Raw genomic sequence first — 20,369 nt, 5'->3', positions numbered from 1 at the left:
ATAACAGAACGTCAACGTCCTGTTCTACTTAAAAGAAAATCTTTGTAAAAACACTTTAAAACGTGTTTAATGAAGTGGTGGTTGTTATTAAATAAGCGCCACCGTGGAAAGCAAATAATAACATTGGATATATTGGTTTATCTTCTCCAAAAACAGCCTAGAGTAGTTTGTTGAAATAATGTGTCACCAATCTCGCAAGACAAGGTGAAAACAATGGAATCAAGACTGTAAAAATACGATCAACGGTACATTCAGTTACCTTTCAAAATAAAATCAAAATAATTCAGTTTCAGAAACTTACTCAACGTGCGAAAGAGGTAGCGGTACAGTTTTAATGTTATTCGAGTACACCTCTTTTTCTGATTTGTCGTATCAGAAATAATATTTCTCAAGGTTGATTTTATTTCATCATCACCGAAGAGTGAGCGTTGTGTTTTTTTTACTTTGAAAGTAAAAACCGGAAGTTGCCTCTTTCGTACTATCAGACTTAACAAGGTTGGAGGTGTGGATGGAGGCGAAACTTTGATAAAAGTAACGACGGCGAGAAGTTTCTCTTTCTTTTTATTGCCAATCATAATCTTCTGGCTTGGGAGCATGTCCGGTTTGTTTACGGCGAAGAAAAGGCTTCGTTTCCATGATGGCGACCACAACACAGCTGCTGTTCCTATGACATGACAGCAGAGCCGAAAACTTCAGGAGCCAAAGTTCGAGCAACAACTTCGTCGTAACTATTTCAGTTATTAACGTTAGAGGGGAGAAAACGGCCGCGACAATGGCAAACATCGCTTTTTTTTCGACTTGGGCATTTGTTCTTAGTCTCAGTTTCGGAGCGACGGACTGTTACTTTTCAATACCGCTGAGAATTTATCCGGGGAAATATAATTTCACCACTGAGGCCAATTTGTCTTCTGTCCGGGTGGTAGCGCTGAAATCAGATGGAGAGGGTCTGTCTCTGGCCTCTGACCCCAGCGGCACGGTCAACTTTCTGGACATGGTCAACAACCTGCAAGGGGACTCTGGAAGAGGATACTACATAGAAATGTCTATTGGTACTCCTGGCCAAAAGGTACTCTATCACCTTCACAAAATGTAAATATTTGTCTCATGCCTCAGTTGTTCTCACTTAATTTATTGTACTTCGATTTTAACGAGCTTCATAGTGAGTCAGTGTCTCACTGTCTTATGCGAGTTATTGAACGTGCTTGAATAATAATCATTTCAGCGTAACACGAAGAAAGGAAATAGTTTATGATAAGAGTGGCGTAGTTTATTAGGATACTTTATTAGCCTTTTTAATCAGGGAACATTAAGGTAAGACTGAGCCAGAGCTGTGCTGCAGCTGGCTTTACCAGCCTTGGGGTCTGTAAGGTAGGCTACTGCTTCCCACTCACATGCGCTCACATGATGCTGCCTGTGAGGACCAGTGTTTCTTTCCAGGCAGCTGACTGGGATTATGAGGCTCCCATGGAGCAAAGGGCAGCCCCAGACTTGTTAAAAATAAATAAACAATAAATAAATTAAACATCTATGCTCAGTCCTGAAAATAAGATCTAAAATATTTCTAATCCTTTTTTATCAATTCTGGACCTTGCACAGGCTAAATAACTATGTCCTTACTCAAAAAAATCAGCTGACTTTTTATATATTAGTATTTGGAAACTCTTAACTAACTAAGTGTTTGGTTGATTTCTCAAAACAAATCAATCAAACTTTGGACCAGAACTGTAGCAATAAGCCCCAATTGTGTTGCGAAACAAAATGAGAAATTCAGTGTATGTTTAGTTTACATTATAATTGGACATATTTTTTTAAAACTGGAAACAAAAGAGGCAAATAAAGCAGTTTTTTCTTTTGTTTGTTTTTTTTTTTTTTGGTGACGGGACAGCCACGGGCATAATCACCAATCCATCATTGAAAATAAATTAAGGGAAATGTTTTAAATGTTTTTACGTGAAAAATACCCTAGATTTTTAGCTGTTAGTTGTAACTACCAACACCTAGAGACCCACAGAAATAAACACTTTTGTGAAAAAGGGACACTCTATATTGAGCAGTTTGTATACAATTTGTATTCATTAATATTTTGAAAAGTAAACAGCTTAAAATAAAGCTCTCTTTGCACCACTAGCAGAAATATAGTCCAAGCAGCTACTTCAGTAACCCAAAACAAGATTTAACCACATTTTTTGGGCTGTTTGCCAGCATTATTTAAAATTTATTGTGATTATTACATTATTGTTGACGCTAATCATGATTCTTTTTTCCCCTTGATACCAATAAACTGTGTGGTAATTGGCCATCCCTACCTCCTGCTTTATTTCTTTGAGTTGCAAAGAAATTCTCCCAGGGGTAATCTGTCATCATTTTATTCATCTAGTAATGTAAAGTGCCTAACAAGATCATGTTAATGATTAAGAGGGGGTAAATGTACACGAGTGGGGAATTAAGAATACATGAGGCCTTAGGGGTGGCAGCGATTTGCCATTGCGCTCTGAGTGGAAGCGTTTGAGGCAGAGCTTAAACCAAAGGTGAATTATCTCATTAGTAAGTTGACCTGTTGCCCCCGGGCCTCTCAAGTTAAACAGATCAGAGCTTTTAAGACTCCTGTGGTGAAGCTTTAGTTTCTCAGGTTCGTAGAGGTTTATCAGTTCTACATGGTATGAGGCTACAGAGAACATTACAGAGAAATCAAAACTGTCCTTTTAGAAAATATGAGGAACATCACAGTTTTGGACATTTATCTGAATATCCAAAGCATTCATAATTTAGTTTTTTCTCAGTTTATAATCTATTAAAAGCTATGCTGAATTACGACAGGGCTTCATAGAGCTCATGGCTTCAGTTAGCCCATGCTTTTTCATAACAGAAATCAAACAATTTGATTTAAAATATGTTTAACAATCTATATTTGGATGCCATAAGCATTAAAGATTTCACGCAGCAATTAATTAACCAGGGATTAAAATCAGTCAACAGATTATAAAAGCACCCAAAAAAAATCTGTTTTTGGTTTGGTCGTATTTTAGTTAATTTCTAATTCATGGTTAAAACTTCAACTTTAAACCTCTTAATAAGCAGCACTTTCTCTGATGTGATGCACTTTTTATATTTTGAGTATAGCTAAAATAAAGTCAGATGGTGTGGGTTAAGGACATTAAAAGGGATAATCTCATAACTTCTTCTCTTTGATGAAGGTGTGGGATTAAATACTACTACTTCTAAAAGAGAAACCCTGCAGCTGCTTTCTCTCCTTGTAGTCAACAATTATTATATTTACTAGTAGAAATTAAACAAAAGACCACACAAATTATTTCCTATGTGTCACCATGGGCAAGAAAATTGGAACCATCAGATCATACTGAGGCCCTAATTTTTGCTTCCAACAACGATCTGATAGGATGTTGGAAAATATTATTTTTTTTTGTGTGCAAGCCTTACAAAAAAAGAGTTTTTTCATTTTCAAGAAATTGCATGAATGATCAAGGGTTCTTAAACACTTAAAAGCTGAATAGGTATAATTGCACTTTCCACCAATCAGATGGTTGAATAACAAAAAAATAAATAAATGTTATTGAGCGCATGTCTATTTATTAGAATATTTAGATTTCAAGCATTTGTTTCTTGTAATTGGCTTACAGCTAATGGAAATCCAAGAGTCAGTGTCTCTGAAAATCACATTACTGTGAAGAAAGTCGTTATGTGACATAGATGGGACTATAATACAAGGAAAAAAGCAGTTTCACCACCTTTTGATATTTCTGCCCATCTGAGCCAACCATTAAACTTTGCTTCTCTTGGTATAATTACAGCGAGTCCATTAACATCAGTTATTCACGCCAGCGGAGCTCAATCTACTTCGGTTTAAATTGGTTATTTGTTGCCAGAATGTCCTGTAATTCAATACGATTGGGTCACACTCTCTGTATTATACTAACTAAATCATGATGTGATTACAGGGCCACGGTGTTAAACAAGGCGCTATTCAAATCAGCCTCTAATTGCTGCATCTGTTAACATGTGGCACAGCCGGGCTGAGAGAGGCTGCGGAGAGCCTCACATCTGCTAATTGCTACAAACAGGTAGCAGATGCGCGTTGCCACCACAGAGCCGCTGCCAATTAGGCAGTGAGTGTTCAACTGCAGGCTGCCGCGATGAGAGATAGAGCGAGAGAGAGAGATTTGCCTCAGGCTCGGGAGCTAAGCCAGAAGAAGATGTGGGACATGGAGACAAATAAAAATGCCCTTACTGTCCATCCTCGCAAGTATTTTTCAGTCAGGCTTGTTTGGCTTGTTTAGAGAGTGGATTGCTGCCATGGACAAGGTGATGACGGAAAATTTTATGGTAACGGGACCAGAGCCAGCCCAGTAAGGAGAAACCCATAAGCCTAAGCAAAGCCTTACAAGAACAAGTTAATAAAAAACTTGCATGGTTGATCTTTTATGTCATTGTTTCATAAGGTATAAAAACGCAGCTTAACAACAAGGAAGTCTTCATGAAACAAGTTTTGGAGCAAAGCATGAGGAAGTTATTTCTGGCATGGCTCTTTTAACATTTTTAGCTTCTTCCTGCTAGTCCACTCTGTTTACAGTAAAAGAAGACTGATCTTAGTTAGATCGCTTCTGTTTGGTGCTGATTGAAGGACTAAAGATTCCATAGCCCATAGAGATCAGTAAATTTGTTTTAGATGTGGAAGGAAACAGGTGGTTGTGCGACCTTGTCATGGCAAGGAATGCTTTTCAGTGACTGTGGATTTGGCCTGTGCTTTAGTCGAGGAGGTGACAGAACTCTACTGGCTAATTAGTTCATGTTCGCTGACTTGATGCCTGGAAGACAGAATTATATCCACTGCTGCTCGCCATTCCCCACATGACACATACCCAAACGGCTGGCTGGGTCATACGGTCATGTCAGGAGCTCGAGGCTGTCATGTTTGTCTCCCAGATAGCACATTAGAGAGTAATTATGTCACAGTCTGTGTGCTGTACTTTGTGTGTGTGGTTAACAGCAGTTTGTGTGATTGCGGAGTCTGCGGGAAGAGTAATGTGCCAAGTGAATCTTTCTTGATCTGCCCAACAAAAATAAAGTCAAACTTATAGTAAACTCTAAGACAGGGTTGTCTTTTTTTGTTTTAATGCCTCTAAATAAATTATAAAGCAACTTAAAACTCTGTCTGTTTGCGTCTGCTGTCATTTTTGACCTGTGTTGTTTTATGAGTTATTTACGTAAGGATGTTCAGCTTGTATCAGTTGTTAAAGCAAACTCTTCCTTGTGTGTTTCAGCTCAACATCCTGGTGGATACAGGCAGCAGTAACTTTGCTGTGGCTGCTGCTCCACACCCACTCATTACGCGCTACTTCAACACTGCGCTGTGAGTGGCACACACACCTGGTGTGGAAAAATTCACATGTTCCTGAAAAAAACACGACACTACAGTTGTAGATCACAGAAATAATGCATGCGCTTCTGAGAATTATTTTGGTGATTCAATGGAAATCATTTCCTTTCTAGATGCATAACAAACAGCTATGCAGATTGATGATTATAGTTTATAGCTTATGGAAACCTAAAACTCAAGTTCTCAGCAAGAATAGAACAACCAAAATAAACATTGTTTTTAATACAGAAACTTTATGTTACATCCATTTTATGGCTTGTATAGTCATGGTAAAGAATGACTTGACAACTGTGAAACAGTCATTGACTCCCTCTGGAAGGAGACGGTAAGCCACAAAAGAGCATTGTTACAGAAGCTGAGTGCTCTATCCAAGTATATTAATGGAAAGCTCAGTGAAAGAAAAAAGTGAGATCAAAAAGTAGGCAAGTAGCAGGACAACAACAGCTTAGCAAGCACAGACTGCTGTGGGAGTCAGGACTTTAAGAGCCACCACTGCCACAGCCACAGATGCAGGACATGGGCTGTGTTACATTTATTGTATTAAGCCACTACTGAACCAGAGATATTAAAAGCATCATCTGGGCTAAGAGAAAAATAAAGCTTTGTACTCAGTAAGCCAAAATTTTTATTTCCGATTTTGTAAAATTTTACATTTCATTTGGAAATCATGATCCCAGTATTTGGAGACAGACTCAAGATTCCAAGTTGTTTGAGCTCAATTGTTAAGTTTCCTGTCGGTGATGATTTAAGGTGCTTAGTCCTTTGCTGGTGTTGGCTCACTTCCAGGAAATGTTTGAGCTCTTCATGGTTTCTTCTGTTGAAAAGCTTTGTGGAAATGCTAATTTCATTTTCCAGCAGAGTTTGGCACCTGCCCAGACAACCAAAAATATGAATACGTGTGTTTATTACCATGGCATCGCTGTGATCCTGACCTAAGCCACATGGAGAAAACCATGGTGTGTTGTAAGAGGAAGAAGAGACATCAGCGCTTCAGCCTGATCAACTGCATGCGACATTGATTAATAATTCATACAAAAAAAAGACCAGATGAAGTATTGAGTTTGCATACTATAATACATGGACATACATTTCAGTCGGAAAACTCCCATTTTTTTATTGGCTTTATTACCGGAAATTTTTAAGAAATTATATTTTGGTGCTTTCATGAGTTGTGAGCCACAATAATAATCAAAATGATCAGAAATAAAACCTTAAAATTTTAAATTCTTAAAATGCAGCTGCAGTCTTTGCTCTATATATTATTTTTTATGCTATTTTTTTCATTGTCTTCTCTTTATCTAAAAAACGTTTTCTTCCTCTCCCCAGCTCTAGTACCTTCCAGTCAACTGGTCGCTCAGTATCTGTCAGGTACACACAAGGCAACTGGGAAGGTGTTCTGGGAACTGATCTCGTCTCCTTGCCCAAGGGCCCAAATGGAACCATTGCTATTAACATTGCTGCCATTCAGTTATCTGACGGCTTCTTCTTACCTGGAATTGACTGGCAAGGCATCCTGGGGCTGGCCTACCCAATGCTGGCAAGGGTGAGGTGCAGACTCTTTCATTTTAACCCACTAAGACGTTCTATTAGTATGTCTCAAACAAGGACATAAACAGCAGTCAGCTCAGAACAAGCATGCAACTGTCCCGTCAGTTGCATGCTTGTTGAGTCGGATATAAAATGGTGAGAATCAATTAAATTGGATAATGCAGCTATTAATATTGTGATTGTGTCCAATTTAATTTATTCACAAGAGCTGTTCTGGACACTGAGGCCTCTGTCGGTTTTTCTTGACAGTGAGATACAGTTTCAATATGCTTCTCCAGTTAAAAAGTGTTTACAATGTATGAAATGACTTTAAAAATAGTTTGGTATTGTAACAATGAAAAGCTGTACAAAGGAAGACAATTTGCTTGATATAATGTTTTGTCTTCTGTGCAGCACTGCGTAAGATCCCGCTCTGCATATCTTTCACAGTTCCGCATAACTTCAGTGTGAGATCAATGTAGTCACTGATGTTTCACATGACAACAGAATGGTTATATTTTAACTCATTTTCAGCAGCGTACTGTGTACTGTACGCTGCTGTACTGTGATGCCTCTGCTTTGTTCTCTTAAAAAACTTTTTTTTAAATTTGATTTAATATAATTTCCTTTATATCATTATGTATTTTCTGAATGAATTTGATTCAGATAACTTTCTTTCTTTTTAAGACATTCAGGAGTCTAAAATTTGCATACAGAGCTGTGAGAAAGTATTTACTCTTACAAATTTTAAAGATTTTTTTCTCTCCTGTGTCATTTGTACAAACGTTAATGTCAGACAATAACTTGTATTAATAGAAAAATCTATTTTTTTAATGATGTTTTAATTAATTAAAGGAAGAAGAGAAACTATCCAAACAAACCCGCCTCCTTTTGAAAAGTAATTATACTCTAAACCGAGTAACTGGTTGTTCCACCGTTGGCAGCAACAACTATTTGTGATAACCAGTAATTCATCTTTCACGTCACTGTGAAGGAATCTTGGTCTTCACAGACCAAGATTATTTGTTTGATAATCTGAAGTGTCAGTGAAACACAAAAAGATAAAAAAATGAAAAAAGTTTAAATGGTAAAGGCTTTTTCACTGCGCTATAAATGTGAAATGTAACAAAATCCAAATTTCTTGACCTTGTTGGCTTTCTTCGACATGATAATTTAGTTGGGACCAACACAAGAGACTCTTTTTACCTGAGCTGACTGCAGGAACCTTTGGGATCAGATGCTAGTGACTGAAGAGCAGATGTGCACACACTGACCACTTTGTGCTTTTGTTGTCTTTGAAAAGCTCAGGTTCAACTTGCCTGAGAACTATTAGTCATCCTCGGGATAACACAAAATGGACATGAACAACTTTGTCACCAAAAGAGAGAACATTGTTTGGTCAAAGGGCAGAACTCTTGTTTTGGACCTGCAGTTTATTCACATACTGTGATTGTTCTTTTTGGTCAGAACATTTTTTAACAATTACTTTCTTTCATTACTACATGTCTCGATCTACAAAGATTGTGTTTTTCTCAATATGTATTCTAAATGAAAAAAGGCCTGTTCCTATGACAGGTGGACATTTCTCTAATTAGGTGACGTCTAAAAGTAGTCTAATGCACTAGATTTTTACGAGTATTGGATGTAAAGGAGGTTTTATTCAAATATGTTCTATTCTGTTTTAGTTTTTATTTATTAAGAAAGTGGAAACACCTTCATTTTCTGTCCATTTCACAATCATATGCTCTCTATTGCATTGCATAAAACCCCAACAAGGGGTAAGACTATTCTCTCCAGACAACGCAGAAGCTTTTGTTCAGTGTTTAAATTGACATATGGTGATTGATTATGCCTTTCTTGTCTCTTGATCAGCCCGACTCCTCCGTGGAGCCGTTCTTCAACTCTGTGGTGAAGCAGCTGGGAATTCCGGACATGTTTTCTCTGCAAATGTGCGGGGCTGGACTGTCAGCCAGCAGCGCAGTCGACCCTCCTGCTGGCAGTCTTGTAAGTATCCGGCACGACTCTGGAGAAGTCCGCCTAAATAATACTTTATATACTAATTAATTTCCAAATCAGTTTACTCTTTGAAATATTATTTGATATCAGCTATGAATTTGCACTTTTGAGTTGGGATCTTTTTTCTTTTCATATAAACAGTACCAGTTGTGCTGAAATACTGAAATGCTGCTCAGCCGTTTCTGCTCACATGATGATTTAACTCTAATTGATCAGAGCAGCCGAGTGTGTCTTAAAAACATAATGTGGTTGGGTGTCAGCATATTTTCCCTTTGAATGCCCACTGTAGTTTAAGAGTGACTCATTAAACTAAGATAGCTTCCTGCTGAGAGCCATTCAGCAGAAATTTCCAAATCTCTGTCTCAGTACCTCACATGCTGCATCTCCATCATGTGACCCTCTGATGCTGACAGATGGATTTGATGGCAGGAGGTCCCTGTGTGTTTATGTACTATGTTGTGGCAGAGTGTGAGCAGATGGATAAACCTGTGCTTTTATTTTTTATTTTTTTGTAGATAATGGGTGGAGCTGAACCAACTCTGTACCAAGGGTCAATTTGGTACACGCCTATCGTAGAGGAGTGGTACTACCAGGTTGAAGTTTTGAAATTGGTAGTTGGAGGCCAGACTCTGAATCTGGATTGTAAGGAGGTAAACATCAAACTCTGTACCGTATTTATTCTCTAACTGTATTGTCGCTGACTTTAATATAAAGTGTCACCCACATTTATTGGCACTCCTGGTAAAGATGTGTTAAAAGCCTCATAAAAAAGCCATCTTGTCTTCTAGCAGCATTATCCCAAACTGAAAAAAATCTAAGTTTAATTTCAGTACATTTAATGAATAAGATGAAAAAATGTGTCGAGCAATAAGTTTTTAATAAAATCCCAGTTCTCATGTCACTAGCTGGCATATTCCTCTTTGGAACAATGGTCTTGTTATGCATTTTCTGTTTACTTTGACCCATTTTGAAGAATAAAGTTACGTTTTAAATGTTCCTGTTTTCAGAATATTGCTAATATAACAGTAGTAGGAGGAGAATTCACAGTGGTTTTTAATCTTTTGTAGATAGTATAATTAATTTTCAACTTAGCATTTTGTTTTCTACATACTGTGGAATGACATTGTTGCTGGTCTCATTGTGTTTAAAAATGTTCTGTTATTCAAGTGTAAATAATAATAATGAAAAGGAACTCAATAAGTACCATGAAAATCATAACTATATTTTTCAAAATTAAGCAGCGCTACTAGTGGGGTTCCCAAATGTTTTGGGAGAGAAGCAGACTCACATCATCACAACACTTAATAGTGAACATTTCTAAATATTGACCTTCACATTAGACCCACCTTGGTTGGTGAAAGGTTTGACATGTCCAAAGCATCCAGTTCTTAGTCAAGGTCTCAGTAAGAGTTTAACACTCTCCACATATTTAGATTTGTGTTGACAAATAGACTCTGTGTAATAACTGTTAAGGAGACCTAGGATCTCAAAATTGCAAATATATATATAAAAAAGAAACATTTCTTTTCAACAATTTGAGCTTCTGTTTTTTAACAAATCTTTATTTCAGCACAGTAGTTGTCCTCAAGCTTTAAAGAAACTGTGTTTACATCTATGATAGAAAAAGATCTACTAGTTGGATATTGTCAAAGGTTATTTTTATTCTCAGTGGGACAATTATAAATGTAACTGGTTGACCTGTTTGTGAAAAATTTTCCTTGTATTTTATTCTGTTTTGTCAAGACATTCCTGTTGAACTAAGAAAAAAACACTGTTTGTGTCTTTCTTTCAGTATAATGCAGATAAAGCCATAGTTGACAGCGGGACGACACTGCTGAGACTTCCTATCAATGTCTTCAATGCGGTGGTAGAAGCCATCACACGCGGCTCTAAGGTACGCTTTCTTCTTCTCACAGACAGTGATGAAACATGTTGTCAGAGTAAAGGGATGCTGAGGAGGATAGCATACACTCACTATTTAAGGATGCAGTAGTTGTAGGTTGAAGGGCTCATTCTTTTTCTGCTAGGAAAATAATTGTCTTACCTTCATGTAGACGGCCATTTGCAATTCTCTTGGTGTTTTTTTTAGCCTTTTGAGATTCAAGATCAACTTCAGCAATTCTTCAAGTATACTCTAATTCCTGAAAAGCTTATAGATAAAAGATAACATCAAAACCTGCTTTGGTTCAGTAGTGACCTTCTGTTCTGTCTTCCTCTGTCTCTATAATTTAGATCGAGAATTTCTCTTCAGGGTTCTGGGATGGCACCAAGCTCGCATGCTGGAAGAAGGACGAGAACCCCATGGAGTTTTTCCCAAAGCTTTCAATTTACCTAAGAGCCACCAACACCAGTCAGTCTTTCCGCATTACCATCCTGCCTCAGGTAGATAAGCACAGAAATTAAAATCACAGCTCCACCTTTTGCCCATATCAACCTCAAACTGACTGAGACATATCGTTTTGTCTCACTGCAGCTTTACATCCAGCCAATCGTAGACACACAAAACGATCTGGAGTGTTTCCGTTTCGGTATGTCCCCATCATCGAACGGCCTGGTGATCGGCGCCACTGTTATGGAAGGTTTCTATGTTGTGTTTGACCGCACCCAGAAGAGACTGGGCTTCGCACTCAGCAGCTGTGCAGGTGAGAAAATTATGCACTTAAGACTTCCACTCATTATAAATAGAATCAGAGCTTATTATGAGAAGAGTTCTTAGTGTTATTTAGATGTGAGATTGAAAATCTTTAGGATATATGTCGAATTGGTAATCATGTACTAGTGCACTTATTCTTGGTTACTCATTTTCATTAGTCATGTGTGCTAAACTTTAAAGTCAGAAGACACATGTCTGCCCTCTGAGTTTAGTATAATCAGAACAAGTTAATGTTTTGAATAAAAGTTGTTAACAAGTGCACTCATAATGGTTTTTACACTCTTGAAATTATTCAACTTATTTGTTTCTTCTCTTAGTGTATTTTAAAAGAAAATTTAAAAATAGGTTAATAAGTAGCAACATTTCAAGAAAAGGTTCAATGACAACCTAATGATGCAAAACATTTCTGCACAGAATTCCCCCACTGTGGCTTTAAACTTTTTCCTCTTATATCCTGTTGGAGCCACAAGCTTGTATTTTATTGAGATTGTATAGACCAATACAATTTAGTCCATAACTGTAAAGTGGAAACAGAAAACAATAGGTTTCAGCATTTCCTACAAATAGAAATCTGAAAAGGTTTTCATGCACTTGTATTTAGCCCTCTTTACCCACTTCCCAATAAACAAATCTAATGCATCCTATTACATTCAGATGTCCTCCTGTGTCCAAGGTGATCTAAGTATAAAGTATAAAGCAAACCACACAGAATAGTGCACCATATTCCTCATAGCTCCCCAAGATATGCAAAAGATTTTCTTCTTATTGTGTTCCCTCATAATGAATTAGCAAATACATCTTGGTCTACTTTTCATACAGTCACAGTGATAAATGTCAAAATAAAGTTGCACATATGTACATCTTCAAAAATCCTCAGTGAAAATTGTTTCCAATATATATCAGGTAATTGGGTGTTCATGTTTGTTTGTATAGTATATTTCGGTGGACAAATAACTGATAGAAGGAAATGGGGCTGCACATGACAATGTGGCCTTTCTAATCAGGCTACAAACCTGCTTAATAATCAGACCCTCAACTGACTTAACCTGTCAGTAGAGGGCAGTATTACCCCATAAAGATAATTTAAAATAGTCCAAATAGTTTGGCTTTTCTTTTTCTTCTTACAGAAAGTTTCTGTCGTGTTTATGTTTCAGAGCAGGGATGGAAAACTCATGTTTGGGCTGTTTTCTCTCTGGCATTTTGCACATATATTTATGGTGTGTTTGTATTCCAAAGAAAAACACATAAAACTTAAGATGTCTCACAAATGAGAAAAAAGAATAGTGTTGAAATTTCTTTATTGTTCCACAACAACAGCTGCAAAGTGGCAGGCTGTCGAAGCACATGGATTCAGGTAAAGATGAGAGAATATAACATACATGTACAGAATAAAATGCAGCTATTAAAGATAGCCTATTCCGGTTCAAATTAATGTGCAATATGAAGGTTAGTTTAAAAAATTTACAAAATCTGCAAATCTGTATTTAAAGACAATAAACGATTTGTAAGTAACAATAAAAACTTTGTAACAGCAGAGATGTGCAGATATTTAAAATGAGTCAAATCTGTGCAAATAACCGTGTTAATGTACATGTTAAATACTTGTATCGTTACTTTGGACAGTAAAGTTCAACTTATCTTACAAACTGACTAGAAAATACAATATTATTGCAAGTGGATGCAAACCTATTGTGAGGAAATGCAATAAGAAATAAAATTCTTTGTGTCCCCTGCAGGACTCCATATATTTCAAACTTTTGTTCAGGTTGACAAACCAACACTTTGTAAGATTTTGCTGACCTGAAGCCACTCAGCCAACATTGTCCCATGTGCAGAATCCACCTCAAGTGTTTTTAGCAAGTTATGCTCATGTGCTGCATCAGGTATTAAATGAGGTGAATAGTTTGGTTTTGTGTTTATATGAGCTTTGGAGAGGGCTCCTGTTCACATCGTAAAGTACAAAGACGGGTTTGTTTAAACTAAGCAAACACGCTTGAAACAGATGTTGGCTTAAGGCTATGGATGCTGGCTTGTGACGTTTAATTGCCGACTTTTCTCTCTGTTCTGGAGCACAGACAAACGGCCTATTGATCAGCTTATGTAAAACCAGGAATTTCAGTTTTAAACGTGAACCTAAGGATATTACCCTCCAGCTGACAGCTTTATTTAAGAAGCTGTATGGGCACTATGTGATATTTGGTACATTTTGTTTATCGCAATAAACTACTAAATTTCATAAAGTTTGCAGAGGATGTATAAGGGAATCTCCTTTTGTATTTGTTTATAAAATGCCCCTTTTCTCTCCAATTATTGGATTCTAATTTTTATTCATCAGTAACATGTTTAACTTACATTGACTTTCAAAAGCTTTCATGCCCCTTTTCCACATTTTGCCACATTATAACCACAAACATCTATGTATTTTATTAGGATTTTGTGATAGACCTACACAAAGTAATGCATGGTTGTTGCAAGTGAAACTCTGAAGAGTGGGATGTCAACACTTTGTAGAGTCACTTGCAGTCTCATGGGGTTTGCCTCTACCAGCATCTGGAGTCTTCCTTATTATTCTTTGCAACATATTTTAAACTCAGAGTGGGATGATGAGAATCTGAGGACATCAGTTTTCAAATACTTGATAAAGATTCTTCAGTGGACGCCCCCTTTCTAATACATAAATATTGTTTGATATAAACTGTTATCTGTGTAGTTGTAGAGTTGTAAAGTCGGGAGGTGAAACCCTCTCAGTTTCAAGTGTTTTTGCATTCATCTCCATCTTCCAATGAAGATTGACAAGCCCTTTGTTTCTGGTAAAAAAAAAACAAAAACACCTGCTTCACCTTGTTCAAATTCTGTTTAAAAAAATAAACTTAGATTAAGCACCTTTTGATATCCAATAATTTGTCTAATTGAAAAAGAAAAGTGAACAGATCAGCTCCACACGCAGGTTCAGTTGAGAAGGAAGAGCTGAGCTTTTTCACATATGAAAGTTAGAAGTATTTTTAAACTGCAGATGCATTCTATTACATTTTAAATAACAAATTTCAAGAATATGCCAATTATTTTAGTAACTGAATAATTGATTGCTACAACAATCAATAGTTGCAGCCATAAATTAGCTTTTTTTTTTCTTTTTTTGTTGATAGTTGGGTTTCCTGCCTCTGAGCTGTCTCGCCTTTGTTTGCAGTGAGTGACGGAAAGCCTCTCTCAGAGATCGATGGACCCTTCTCGGCAGCAGACGTGGCAGCAGACTGCTCCGGCGGCATACTGAAGGAGCCCGTCCTGTGGGTGCTCTCCTACGCCCTGGTGGCAGTCTGCGCCCTGATCCTCCTCGGCCTGCTGCTGCTGCTGCTGCTGCCCTGCAAGCACCGGGACCGCGGGGAGATCACAGATGAGTCCTCACTGGTGCGGCATCGCATCAAGTGACTGCGGGGAAAAGGACGGGCGAGCACGGTCAAAGGACTGAGAGACAGCGGACAGAGCCCGTCCAGAGCTGTGGAGTAGCGGGTGGAGGTCAGTTTGCACTGATCAGCCATGCTGAATAAGAATGATTTTAGGCTGGACTCATAAGCTTGGCCCACGGAGGTAGACGGACAGTTGAGCTGCCTCTTAAAGGGAAATTCCATCTAAAACCAGCTGATATATATATACATAAAAAAAATTCCTAAAACAGCTACCAGAGCTGAATGTGTGCTCCAGTGGTTTAATTTTTCTTCCTCCTACTGCTAATCAAACAAAGTGAAAGGAGGACTCACTCACTATGGCTTTTATGAACCTCAATGCAGTGAAGCCTTTAGTTATGGCTCATTTTTTCCCTAATGGGAAGATGAATACACTAAGAGTGTGTTCTCAACCTCTACATCTCAAATGAACCAAGGTAAAATGTAGGACCTAAAATATGAAGCTCCCCCAAACTATAAAAGTCACAAAGTATCTTGTCTCTTGGCTGCACATCAACACAGCAATAAGTGTTATCAGACAAAAGTAAGGAGACGAGGAGCACCTTTAGACCCTTCTGTGTTTTATTATTCAAGGGACGTATACTAAGTGTCGATTATCTACAACAAATCTTCCTTTTTGCAGTTTACAACACTTATGCCAATTCTTTGATTTGATTGTTGGGTTTTTCTTTATGCTGACTCTCCACTCTTAAGTGGGGCAAAATGAAAGCTTGTGCGAATAAAGCTGCTCAGATAACTATTGGTAGTGCTACTAATACTTTAAAACAACAGGTTTACATTGCCTGCAGTGCCTTTGATAAATCGTATCAGCAGGTTAAGATTTACTCTGCTGAAGTGCACTTTGTTTCCAAAGCTGATCAACAGTATAACCGATGATCAATATCTATGTTATACAATTCTTTTTGTATTATTGTGATTTGTGTAAATCTGTACATTTTCAGATTTATGTGTTTGAGTTTTTTGTTGTTGTTGTTGTTGCGCTATTATTTCTAATCCTGTGTAGCCTGATATCAAAGGTTATTTCTACACAGCGCCTTTCATTTTACAAAGCAAGAAGTATATGTGAAAGATTCTTGAAGTACACAAGTTGGAAAAAACATCTCCTCGTTCTGGGTAGGACTATAGTGAGCAGTCTTGTAAATCTAACTGACTTGATGGCTTCCAAATAAAGTCTTTGCACATCAGCCAGATTAATGCAACACAAGACGTCTCAGCAGTAAAGCTGGGGAGGAAAAAAAATACTGTGTGGAATAATGTAGATTTAAACTTCAGTGAGTTGTCCTGAGCTGCACACGCTTCCTGTCTTACTAATGTTGCCTAATGTCTGAACTCTGAACATGTAAAACTTTATTTTTTGACATACACATGAATATTTGACTGTTCATTTATTTAACTGTGTATGCTTTTAGTGCCAAACATTGTAACTGTGTTGTAAATAAATTCATTTGAGACAAATCAATCATTTTAAATTAAAAAATATTTTTGGGAGCCAAAGAGAAAAAATTCATTCTTGTATTGTTTTTTTGTCCCCTTCTTATATCTCAATCCCACCACAGATGGTGATGCTGTGGGCAGGAAGGCTCTCCAATAGCAGTCAGTGTTACAACGAATCTGAAGAGTTTAAACTACCAGGATATTTCAGAAATAGAACATTTCAAACCTGGTGGTCGCAGTATGATGAACTGTGGCTCACGCTGATTGAGACATGTGAACTGGGACAACCTGCTTTAATTGGCTGAGCCATGAATTCATAGCTGGACAATGATAGAGGTCATTACCAGCAGGTCCAATTTCAAATGGCTCAAATAATGAACTTTTTTTTTTTTTATTTGACCTGTTTTTAATGATGTAAATAATAATAAATCATAATTTTATTTGTGTAGTATTTTTCAGCATCAGGGCAATTCAAAGTTCTTTAACATAAAAACAAAAAACATAATATGCTAACTTATTATGAAACAAGTAATAAACATACTTTCTCAACAGCCATAATCAAAATCATCAGTAATATTCAAATATGCATAAAATATATTGACCAATATTATAGTTATTATTAATCAAACAGGTAGTTTTTATCCCTTTATTTAAATAAAGACCTTAAGTATGGTCTTGTCAAGTTCAGACTTAGACAAGTTAAGATGCTGTGGCAATAATCGTAAACAGTCTGAAACTTTCAACTGTGACAAATCTCTCCCTCCTGAAAAAAAACAAGATATAATCGGTGACAGAACACGTACTTTTTCAGAGAGACAATAAAATACAGTGCATCATCGTCTTATATTCCTTATATCTCTTTTTTCTGCATTAGAAATCCTTTCGCTGTTAGAAGATATTTGGGGGTAAACAGAGATGTGTTAATATTGTGACTGGTCTGTTTTTTTCTTTTAGGCTATGAAAACATTTTTTTATAAGTAAAAAAAAACAAACACCTGCATTATACAGGATTACAGAGAAACACGAGGACAATGTCACAATGCAGATAACTTGTCTTGCTGATTGTCTTTGGTCTTGTCAGACATCTTGATGCTTCTGTAAACACAACATAGAAACATCACTATGAACTTGGTTCCACATTTCTCGCAAAGTAGACTAAAAAGACCATTTTCTATTATTTAAATGATAAATAATATTTAAGTAACTTCAAAATTTTTAAGAAAGCGTGAGATCAGAAAGTCAATCTGCAGTATTGATTGGCAGAACTGGGACAAGTGATTAATTTTGATTAAATCACGTTAATCACAATAATTACAGCCACAACAATGGCCACATGCATCTCCTCCTCCTCTACAGTCATACGCTTGTCAAACAGTTGAATAAATGAGAATCAAAAACACCCAATGAGAGACTTTTACCTGCATCTGTTGGTAGATCCAGTTCAGATGGTGTTTGATGTTGGTGTAGACTCCTGGTTTATTCTGTCCATTGCAGTGTCCGCCCCACACACCATCACCTAACAGCCACCACAGTCCGTCCATCTAGGACACCAGGGGACCGCCGCTGTCAGGCTGAAGTTCAGGACAAACACAGCAGACAGCGGTCAACTGCAGATTCCCGCAAATCGTAAACAATCGCTGCGATCCAGATGTGCAACACAAAGACTCATACTGATATGATTTTTTTCAAAAATGTTCTTTGAGGGATTTCTTTTATCAATGAACAGGAATGAATAGTTTCAGTAATGTGAGATCATGGTCAGCTGAGCTCTAACTGAACAGGCCTTGAGGGATTGGCTGTATAAGTGTTTTGTTATAAGACACAGAAATGTGTTTATTTCAATCTGTTGCCATGAGTGCCGCATAATGCGGCACTTGTCCAACTGTGCCTTAAAGCAAATTACACAAGAGCATAAAAATGCTTTAAATTCCTCCCTGAACAGAAACCTTTCTGTTAATGGTTGAAAAAGCAGGCAGTCATTTGTCCGAGCGCTCTCTCTTTTACAACATCAGGTGAGTTTCTATCGATACAATCTCAGGAAACACACCACTGATGCCTGAACACAAGGCAGCGACTGCCTGGCTTTGCTCAGGGCACAGTTGTGCAGTAAACTCTGTGAGCTGTTTGTGCTTCATGTTACTGGCGAGGTTCTCTTACATGGCACACGCTGGCTCCTGGTTCTGACTCTGCGACACAGAGCATATCCTGCGATATCCTGCCGCTGTACGCCTCGGAGCTGTTGCACTCTGCAGAGGGGATGAGTGACACCGCAGCCTCCATCAGGTACAGAGGACCAGAATCTGAAAGAGAAACCCAACAGGTGAGCCACTCATTACTACCTTTCCTCTCTGAGCGCATCGCTCCTCAAAGAGGCTTTTCTCCAGTGGTTTTATGTCCCGAACCTTGGCGCCATCTAGTGGAGAGCTGCGATTGTTAGAACCTCTGTCTCACCTTTGTTTGTTGTGGAGCCGAAAAATGTCACCCAGCTCTTCTCGGGGTCAGTGATGTTTAGACCAGCGTTGGGGAGACACACGGGTCTGACTTTACTGGAAGCTGCAGCAGGAAGATGCTCAGTTTTAGGTTTAACAGAGAAAACATTTATGCTGCATTGATCAGAATGTTGGCTTTCTAAGAAGTGAATCTAAAATGCTCTATCTGGAGCCACATTTCAACCATAAACTTTGATTTATCTTATAGATTTATTGACAGACGATTACAAAGTGAAGGAAATGGAGATGGTTTTCAAATGTTTTACAAATAAAAAGCATCCATAACTTTGTGTTAACACCAATCTGACCATGTCTTAATGCTTTGCAGGACGTTTATAATGTTTTATTATTATTATTATTATTATTATTATTATTATTATTATTATTATTATTATTTCACATAATTTCTTTTGAACACAAATAATTTTTGAATTGTTTTTAAATATGAATTCTATTTTGAAGATACAGCTCGAACAAAAAATATATATATTAAAGATGTTTCATTTGTTTCCTTCTATTTCACAGTAAGGTCTTACTTTGTGTTGGTCTATCAGGAAAAACACTGATTTTTGTGGCTGCATGTTGACAAAATCTAAGTTGTACTTTTGCAAGCGGCTCTGTGTTTTAGTACCTGTGGTGTCCAAAGGCTCAGAGAGCTTGATCAGAGCGACATCATTTTGCCAAGTTTGCCCATTATAATGTTCATGTGCTATTACCCGACTCACAGAGTAGGCAGGGTTAAACAGAGGACCTAATGGGTCCACTATCCCCACGTACACTGCCCAGTCTTCAGGACTTGGGGTCCTGGAGAGGGAGAAAAACCAGCAGGGTCAGCATGGATCTGACGTCATCCTCTGCTTCAAAGAGGTAGCTGAAGAAACTCCTACCTGCTCACACAGTGGGCTGCGGTGACGATCCAGCGTGGAGAGATGATCGCTCCCCCACAGCGATGAGACCCAGCAACACGGAGGCTGACCTGCCAGGGCCAGGACCCCACAGAGGCCAGCTGGGGCCCAGGGGCCTCACTGGAGGTCTCCCTTCTCCCGCAGTCTGAAAACACAGCCTGCAGTCAATGTTCACTGGATTCCACATCCAGGTAGCAAGGAGATGATGGTGCGGATGGAGAATGTTCAACACACCTGTACACTGCAGCGTCACCACGCTGCTGTTGCTGCATGATTTGCTAAAACAGCATGCGGAAAAAAATGGGAAGTTTTAAGTGTGTTTTGCACAAAACTTTCATTCTCCACATCAGTTCTAACCTGAGGATGAGTTGTCTCAGTATAGATGCCTGATGGTTGGAGCTTCGCTTCACTGATAGAAATCCACCAGTGGAGTCAGTTGTTTGCTGTCCTGATTTGAAATATGCGTCCCTGTCAATACACACATTCAAA

The 20,369-nt window shown here is 38.0% G+C and overlaps 1 protein-coding gene and 1 long non-coding RNA gene across 2 annotated transcripts; one reads left to right on the top strand and one right to left on the bottom strand.

The window, feature by feature from the left end:
- Positions 1 to 320: 320 nt before the first annotated feature.
- bace2 (beta-secretase 2) lies at positions 321 to 16,507 on the top strand. Its single transcript, XM_055028929.1, has 9 exons — positions 321 to 1,066; positions 5,280 to 5,368; positions 6,722 to 6,938; positions 8,795 to 8,926; positions 9,454 to 9,588; positions 10,731 to 10,832; positions 11,171 to 11,320; positions 11,412 to 11,580; positions 14,779 to 16,507. The coding sequence occupies exons 1-9, from the start codon at positions 773 to 775 to the stop codon at positions 15,015 to 15,017; spliced, it is 1,527 nt and encodes a 508-aa protein (XP_054884904.1). The 5' UTR covers positions 321 to 772; the 3' UTR covers positions 15,018 to 16,507.
- A 616-nt stretch (positions 16,508 to 17,123) lies between these two features.
- Positions 17,124 to 18,889, bottom strand: LOC129359230 (uncharacterized). The gene is made up of 3 exons (XR_008605879.1): positions 18,644 to 18,889; positions 17,905 to 18,057; positions 17,124 to 17,581 (listed from the first exon to the last, which is right to left on the bottom strand). It is a non-coding gene; the product is annotated as an uncharacterized LOC129359230 (long non-coding RNA).
- Positions 18,890 to 20,369: the final 1,480 nt, after the last annotated feature.

The sequence above is a fragment of the Poeciliopsis prolifica genome, unplaced genomic scaffold (assembly GCF_027474105.1).
Source record: "Poeciliopsis prolifica strain line A6 unplaced genomic scaffold, Auburn_PproV2 SCAFFOLD004, whole genome shotgun sequence".
Lineage (NCBI taxonomy): Eukaryota > Metazoa > Chordata > Actinopteri > Cyprinodontiformes > Poeciliidae > Poeciliopsis > Poeciliopsis prolifica.
This window is presented reverse-complemented; position numbering and strand designations above follow the sequence as displayed.